This window comes from Patagioenas fasciata, chromosome 1 (genome assembly GCF_037038585.1).
Source record: "Patagioenas fasciata isolate bPatFas1 chromosome 1, bPatFas1.hap1, whole genome shotgun sequence".
Lineage (NCBI taxonomy): Eukaryota > Metazoa > Chordata > Aves > Columbiformes > Columbidae > Patagioenas > Patagioenas fasciata.
This window is the reverse complement of record NC_092520.1, coordinates 200,632,127-200,640,486: the sequence shown is the minus strand read 5'-3', so window position 1 is coordinate 200,640,486 and position 8,360 is coordinate 200,632,127. Positions and strand designations below refer to the sequence as shown.

Here is an 8,360-nt window from a genome sequence, read left to right as displayed (position 1 = left end):
CTGCTCAGCTCCACTGCAATGTAAGTGCTAATACTGCTGGGCTAGCAGCTGGCATTTCAGTGTCCTGGCTCCAGCATGTGTTTGAGATGGGTTTGCTCACTGGGGTGACAGTGGCCATAGTGATATAGATCTGAATAACTCCATTCAGCATCATCTGCACCGTGTACCAGTCTCTGGAGATCTGACATTTTCAGATCTCTCTTGGGCTCAAGTCCCGGTGGCTTTCCCAGCAGGTTGCCTGCGAAGTTCTCAGCCACAACAAACACCATGCTAGCTCTCATGGTGGGGACTCTTCTGGGAGTTAACACACACATTTCAGATCACCAGTCACCACAAAATACTTGGTTCCTTACATGCCTGCTAACAGTGATGGTTTCTATTCTCTACCATCGAATTCTCTATTGCTGCCCCATACTGATCCCTCAGCTCCATTTTCCCTTACTGCCACTACACAGCCTTTCTTCTTGCCGTGGGTTTCTGATCACAAATCCTCTCTCTACTATTACACCGTGCATCATACTTCATTACGCTCACTAGAGCTGCATAACTACAGCCTGCTACCAGAAGAATTCACACGGTGTGAGAGGATTTTTATGAGCTTGCTCCACGGATGTCTGCAGGAGAGATTGCTACCAGCTGAGGATATTTTACATGTAGAGACCTGGCAGATTTCCAGGCCCTTTGTTCCCTCAATACAGAGGGATCAACCACACAATTTCCCGATAAAAATGGTGATTCTTGCACGGTCATGATAAAGCTGGTAAATCAGTAAAAGAGAGGGTTTTTTTTCTCCACCCCACCCCTCCATGAGTAAACAAGACTGACTATTCGGGTGCTGCCAGGACAAATGTGATGTCAATTCAAAGGCAAAGGCTGCTCAGCCCTTTGTGGGTGTCCAGGGTAAATGAGAGCAGCTGCTTGCTCCTGCTGCACCATGCTTTCCAGTCTGTGTCAGCTGCGGGACTCTGGCAGACATCAAAGCCAGCAGAACTGCGCTTCAGTCCCTCCCCCTTGCGAAGGAAAACAAGTCTTATCCTAATGAGGCAGAAGGGGACATCTGTTTATTTTTCTCTTTTAGAAATCTTGTTTGCTGTGGACTACACACCACACTCACCTTAGCCTGCAGAGCCAGGACACTGTTAACATTTAGTGGTTTAGAACACACATGTGCAGCTTGAATCTCCACAAAACATCATATATCTGTTGATCTGTATTTTACCAGCTGTAGTCCTGCCTGCCGTGTCTGGTCTCCGTGTCTTCCAAAGGAAAGTGCTCTGGGGACAGGACACACTTGTTTCATCTACAAACCACACAAGCCCTATGGAAAACCAGAATGCCTCTTTAAGTGCATATGAGATTTAAGTTTTTGTTTCAACAATCATAATGTGCTAACTTGTTTCAGTTGCTGGCTAGACCTTAGCCACCAATGAGGCATATACTAATCTAATCCATTCTGTTCCCGTATGTGCAAAAATACATAAAAAAAAAATCACCATTTTTTAACTAAGCCATTCCAATGGCTAACAGGGCTATTTGTAACAAACTCAGTTTGTCATAGAACTGGAGCTTCAGGTGGTAGATAAGCACATAATAGACAAGAGCATAGTTTTGTTAAAAATATTGAAGATTAATAAAAGAATTTTAGCCACATCATGTGTAAACTTAAATTCCAAAGAATTGTGAGATTGAAAAACTTAATCTATAGTTACCAGGTGTTGTTTTTTTTTTTAGACAATATGAAAATTCATAGAAGTTTAAGATTTTAGTGTGAAATAGATCTTTTAAATAGGTATGCATAATAACACAAACAGGGAACCTATGGCTAACAGACAAAAAAAAATGGGGGCAAACAACGAGGTGTTAGAGGGGAAAAAAAACCACCACAAACACCACACACACACAAAACCAAACAACCCCAACATTATTAATAAGGGACCTCTGAAAGAGACCCACAAACCTTGGTTCTACCTCTTGCTCAAACCAGCGCTAACTTTGACCAGGTGTCAAATACTAATTTGCTTCACATCTAGTGCTGAAATTTAAAATATAGTAATGGAATTACCAAAACATCTAAGTACTGATCTTTGTAGTAACCTTGTACCAGTGATCCTATTATAGCTCACAATGATGAAATAGCACAGAGCTTTTTATCTCTGGTGTCCGTAATCCTGCAAGAGTGAGAACAGAGAAGGTCCAGTAGTTTTGATAAAAAAAAAAAAATAAAGTCTTATATGCAACAATTTGGGGTTTTTTTACTCTTATCTGTCCCTCTCTTCCCAACTATTTATAGTGATATAGATATGTTACAAAACGAGCCATCTGTGGCAACTGCCAGTTCAGGGCAGCATTAGGTAATAAATTAACTGACTTCAAAGAGCAATGAGGACTCAAGGTTTAAAGTTAGTATTTGGAACATCAAACTGATGCGGCCAAAGAGGTCAGAAAGGACACAAAAGTCATAGGAGGGAGAACAGTTGAGAGGCAGAACAGTCTGCGCAAGAGCACTGCAAAATAACACTTCCTTATATTGATAGTCAACCACTTGACTCGGTGCTTTAAATCTCAAAGCTCTGCATCCCATGTTAACTAGCACCAAAGCTCTGTAATTGCTATGTGCACAGTCTTTCTGCAAGAATCATGCTACATTTATAGCTCAATGCAGTTGATCTGGGTAGGGCCTGGTAAAAGAGATGAAGGAAAAGATCACACTCATCTTTTAATCTCTAAGCCCCAGTCTTCTCCTGCTGAGAGTTGCCTCTTGGGTTGCAGAAGGTCCAAGATGCAGAAGGAAGGTCCTGAGAAGATTACATAATGATTGAGTGCCATACTTCCCATGTAAGAGTTAAAACCAAGTATGGCTTCTATCTTGCCTCAAGAGGCCTTTGTAAGTGAAATAATACTTGGTACTTGAGTGACCACTGAGAAAAGGCCCAGCCTGTTCTCTGGTGGCAGTAACACAGCTTGTGTTGTTGAACAGGAAACAGCAGAAGCCCATTGCTTTCAAATCCCTCATCCAGGAATGGGGAAGAAACAGAAGACCATACTCTGGTTATCTGAATGTTTCACTTCTTACCTCTTCAAAAGGAAATTCAAATGAATTTTCTGGCAGTTGTAAGTAATACACCCCATTAGCATCACCCCCATGGGCTGACAGAAGGAACTACAGGGCAGCACCTGGCAGCTCTAATCTGCAGGGGTGATAGACCGTGCTCTACAAAACCCTCAAGTATTCAGTGTAAAAGCAAACATACGTAACACCAAAAAACAGCCTTTTGTAGCACAGATAACTCATTCAGCTAGCAAGGTCAGAAATAGCTAAAGCCATGTCCCAAAAGCTACAAAGCTAATATGTTTGCACTTCTGTCAGAGCAGTAAGGACTCAGGGCACATTCTTTCAGCAGTCATTTTATTATGCTCTTTGGACTGGAAGTTTACTATCAGAAAGTCAGTAGCTCTGTCACACTGTGTATATACTCACTATTATGTCCATTCTCATCCTAAACAGTTTAAATGACAAATGATCTGAACAACTGTTTATTAGATTCATCAAAACAAACATTTGCTGAGCACTACAGGGAGCCAACTATCTTAATAAAGAGATCCACATGAGAAGAATCAAATACTGCTCCCAATGAATAAGCTGAACAACATCCTTTCACACACAAGCACTGTTCATGCACCTCAAAAAAAATCCACAGAAGCCCAGACACTAACAGTTAAAATATCTCAGCTTCACTTTTCTAAGAGTGTTTATGTAGAAATTAAGTAATTTATTGCACATGTACACATTCTCTCATCTTCACTAAATGAGTTCAGAGATTGTCCTGAGCCATTACATAGGAGAAGCATATTAAACACAGGAATAATGTCCCATCAGCAGATTTGATACAGTAATCTGAATAGAATATCTGGAAACCAACATGTGATGTTGGCAACTCCCGACAGTTTTACTCAGATGGCTTTTGCAAGGTATCAGTGACAGGAAGAAACTGAATTGTATTTTCACATTTACACTGCATTTTTCAGCCAAATCTTGTTAGAACTACAGAAGTTGCAGTAATAACTCAGATGCAATTGCTTCTCACTCATTCCTCCTGTAAGGATAATTTACCAACCTGAACAGGTCAGGGTACGGATAACCTCAACATTTTGCTCTTCAAAAACTGTAATTAAAAGCTGGACAGCTTTGAAAGGCACGACGTATTTCAAGATAATTAAACACTTCAATTGGAATATCCAAGACCTTGCATCAAACCATAGTACAAAACAGCAGTTTGTACAAAGTATTATCAGTTATTATTGAAACAAATCCTAATGGCTCCATGCTCTTGGCAGTGTGATGTAAAAGTGAAAGTACTTCAAAGTGTCACCTTGTTTTTATATTCCTCTTTGAGCTGAATATACTCCTGTAATTTGAGAAATTCTGTTTGGTTGGTTGTGCAAGTTGGTGTCCTTGTATACAAACCAAATATTTCCTCCCCATAAAAGCATATTAAGCAAGCCAAACACCTGTAGGTAAAGAAAAAAGTGTGGTTTAAGCCAGACCAAAAACACAACAGAATATGATTTCAAGGCAAGTCAGAAACAGCTTCTATCTTTGGCATCCTTTTAGTATTTCCACATGCTTTAGAATATTCTAAGTTGGTTTAACAGACTTTGGAAATCAGATAGCCAATTTACACTGTCCTTTGATGGGATTATACAAATTCTTCTTGGTCACTTAGCACCTCTGCATGTGCACATTCAGAGCACCTGCTTAATTATTACTGTGCTAATGAATAACAACCAGAGTTTTGAAAAGTAGGACTCACTAGAAAGATCATACAATAAGCCTCATTTGCTCTGCTGTGAATAGTTTTTTCTATGAACACAAGCTTTATATCATTGTATTACAAGTAACCTCTATTTGATGTGTAGAAATGTTCACAGTTGATTAAAAAGCTAGGTTCTGCACCAAAAGGAAGAGTAGTAAGTACAGTGTTTCCTCCTTACTTACATCAGTCAATGAACCACTCAGGTGGCTCAGTAACATATTTTAAGGTGCTTTCTGTTACAGGCAGAAATAACAAGGACACTCAATTGTGTCTGGAAATACCGCATCTAATAGTTCTAGAGACAGATACAAGTTGTTTCTCTTCATTTATTTAAGGAAACAAGTTTACTTTTAAAGAAAAAAAAAAAATCAGTGTTTTACCACAGTATTAATGGGCCTGAATGACTGATAAACCATAAAGCAATCTTAAAGCAACACATGCAATCAATAGAACAGGACTCTCAGGTGCCATTGGCTATTTTCTAACACATTTATTGTACCCCCATAGCAGAAGACACACATACCACAGACACATTCAGAGTTTTCATACTGGTCACAGAAGCAAAACGACAAGTTGTTCCTGGTGCTTTGCAAGCTTCAATTCCTGGAATAATGCTGGCCCCTGTGGACATTTTGATGTCAGCAAGTGCCTTTGCCCAAGCAAAAGTACTGACCAGCCACAGAAAGGCTGCTATTACAGTGACAGCCAAGTCCTATGGAAGAGAAGTACGCATTGTTAGGTTAAAACAAATTTGCGTGAATGTACATTAGAGAGTAAGGCAGAGACAGAATCAATTATATCACCAAAATAACTGCATCAGTGCTAATGATCACAAGCAAATTTAGCCATTAACAATACTATAATTACAACACAAGTTATAATCTGTGTGGCTAATCAGCTACAAAAATGTGTATGCCTTTTACATCTATCAAGTATAAGCAATATTATCCTTTGTAAGAAATTAGTTTGTAGAAATCAGATGCCTAGCACTTACATTATAAATATTTAAGTCAATGTTTAGTTAAGTGAGGGTGACAGGGGAAGGAGTGCAGGGGATTTAAGTCTGGATGGCTGATAGGGATCTTTCAAGCCAAATTTTAGCCTAAGTTTGTTTCTGGGCATGCTCTGAAATGTCTCATTCTGAGAAACAAGGCTTTGGTATTTAAGGTGATCAAAATTTACAACATAACCATTTCTCTCTGCTAATTGCATCTGCATGCACATGCTTTACGCAGGGAAAACTCTCAGAGACTAACAGAGGAGGTTCCACCTATTGAACAATTGTATATTGTATATAATTGTATAGAATTCAAATACAGTGTACAAAGGAGAAGTTGCAGTTAAAGACACTCTTCACCTGAGAAGGTGAAACTTCATTCCACTCTTTGCTTCAATAACTACATAAGGTATGATGCCATGGATGTTCAAGAACCTGAGGTCCCTTTCTCTGTTTGAGTGCTGTAGTGACTAGTCAGAGATTTGCATTCATGGTACAACTAGCTTTTTGTAACTACTGAATATTCAGGAGTTTTTCAGATATTCTTGTGTTAGCAGTATTTCTCATATCTTTGCTGTTTCTAGGGCAAAACATTAAAATATCTTAGTGTTACTTACAGTTAGTGGAAACTTGCTGTTTTGCTGATACACATGCTTATATCCAATATATACCACAAGGGCAGCCATACAGTAGAGGAATGCCAACACTGCAAATGTAACAAAGAACTGCACAGAAGAGGAGAAGTTGCCCACGAGATAGACGTCAGTCCAAGTACCACCACAGCGTTTTGGATCTGGTGCACTAAATACAACAGTATTCAACCTGCAAAGATTATGTCTTTCATATAGTTTGATTTTGCTATACACTGGAATCTTCATGTAGTTTGATTTTGCTATACACTGGAATCTTCATGTAGTTATGCTTCACAATAACAGTTCTTCAGCGTTGTGTAAGTTTACACTAAAAGGCAATTCTTATTTGCATGATGTATCAGTTATACAATGCAAAGATTTGTCAAGATTCTGAAGACTGTTCTCCATCCTACATTGAGATATACAGTAGAAAATTCAGAAGAATCATTAATTTTATGTTTAGAGGAAGAGAAAAAAACCTCTGGTTTGGAAGCAGACTTAACAGGAGACCGGCAGTTAAATGAGGGGATCAGGACTTAAAAGGCACTGAGTTGTATTACAGAAAATGCAAGTACTGAGCCTTCCAGTACAGAAGTTCAACAAAACCTGTAACCAGTACAGAATCATTTCAGATCTCTCATCTCCCCTCTAAGTGCTGTTACAATGCTGGGTTTTGTGACCAAATTACAGACTTCTCTAGTAGCTTTTATTCCCTGGCCTAACTTCCATACTTACACCTATGCTTACTGAAGACACACAGAACTCCAACTCTGCACTTGCAACTGTGCAGTTGTGATAACAAAGGCAAAGCTTTCCTCCTTGTGTTCCGGGCAAGGAGCTTGCCTCTACAAGAGCACTACAGTTACAGTGGAGTATATAGTCTTACATATTCAACAGCCTTACCAAGATCATAGTTGAATAAACTGAAAAGTATTTTCCATTCAGTTTTAAAACAAAAATAATCTGGACCTCCAAAGCAACTACACATTGATCATGAACTAGGCTGTTAAAATTAATTGTATTGTTTTGCTTATTAATTACCTTCTGTTCATATACTACTAGAACAGAGCCTAAGGTAGAGTGATACAAAGCAGTAATACAGCCTATTGCCTTTTCTACCTGCTTGTTTTTACAGACCACTAACAACAACAATGCTTTGAACAATTACACCTAAATGTTTATTGACACTACAGAGCAAGCTTGAAGTTTCACATGTTCATTCAGATATATGCAGTAAGTACATATTCATAGAGAGACAGATTGTGAAGAAAAATGAATAAGAAATAATTAGTGTATGAGTGACAAGTGAAGAGCTAATACTCACCTGAATGGATAAGCAAAAGCAGCTGTAATTGTTTTGTTTACCACACCTTCGCAGGAAACTAGAAGGGTAGTTTCACCTTGAAAGCCTCCACATGTGGCAAAAGCAAAGATGGAAAAAATCTGTAGGAATTGATATGTAGACATATTTGTACACATCACCAGAGCTCAAAGGAAACAAGCTCAACATTTTAGCTGATCCAGCTAATGGAAGCAGGAAATAGCACTAATTCAATGAGAAAGCATAAAGTGACATCGAGAGATAATGAAAGCGTTGAGTTTCTATAATTACAAACATATGAGCAACACCACTAACAAAAGTCAATTTAAAAGTCTGTTTTGTCTGTTTGTAACACTAAAAGCCATCACAGCACCTCTTGTAGTTGGCAAAAGAAGCACTTTTCAGAGTCTCAGACATCCGCAACACTATATTTAGAGTAGCTAGAAGCTACATACTCAGACTATCACACATCAACTTGACTCTATGAGCAGCTCTTGTTTTTTCCTTTGGTCCCTAACAAAATCCTAAACAGAACACACAGCAGCACAAGCTACTCAACAAAATTTGTAATGAATACATAGACATTATGTATCTAC

General features: G+C 38.9%; 1 protein-coding gene across 1 annotated transcript; it reads right to left on the bottom strand.

Annotated features, from left to right (window-relative positions):
* Positions 1-3,500: 3,500 nt before the first annotated feature.
* SYPL1 (synaptophysin like 1) lies at positions 3,501-7,922 on the bottom strand. The gene is made up of 4 exons (XM_065856941.2): positions 7,768-7,922; positions 6,429-6,633; positions 5,338-5,526; positions 3,501-4,509 (listed from the first exon to the last, which is right to left on the bottom strand). Exons 1-4 carry the CDS (start codon positions 7,920-7,922, stop codon positions 4,378-4,380), a joined length of 681 nt encoding a protein of 226 aa, XP_065713013.2. The 3' UTR covers positions 3,501-4,377.
* Between the last annotated feature and the right edge of the window lie 438 nt (positions 7,923-8,360).

Excerpts from the sequence above, each read along its gene's own strand:
- SYPL1 (XM_065856941.2), bottom strand. The coding sequence starts at position 7,922 with ATGTGTACAAATATGTCTACATATCAATTCCTACAGATTTTTTCCATC. Across the intron at positions 6,634-7,767 it reads GCTTTTGCTTATCCATTCAG|GTTGAATACTGTTGTATTTA; the intron begins GTGAGTATTAGC and ends TAATCTTTGCAG. Across the intron at positions 4,510-5,337 it reads AAACTCTGAATGTGTCTGTG|GTGTTTGGCTTGCTTAATAT; the intron begins GTATGTGTGTCT and ends CTTTACCTACAG.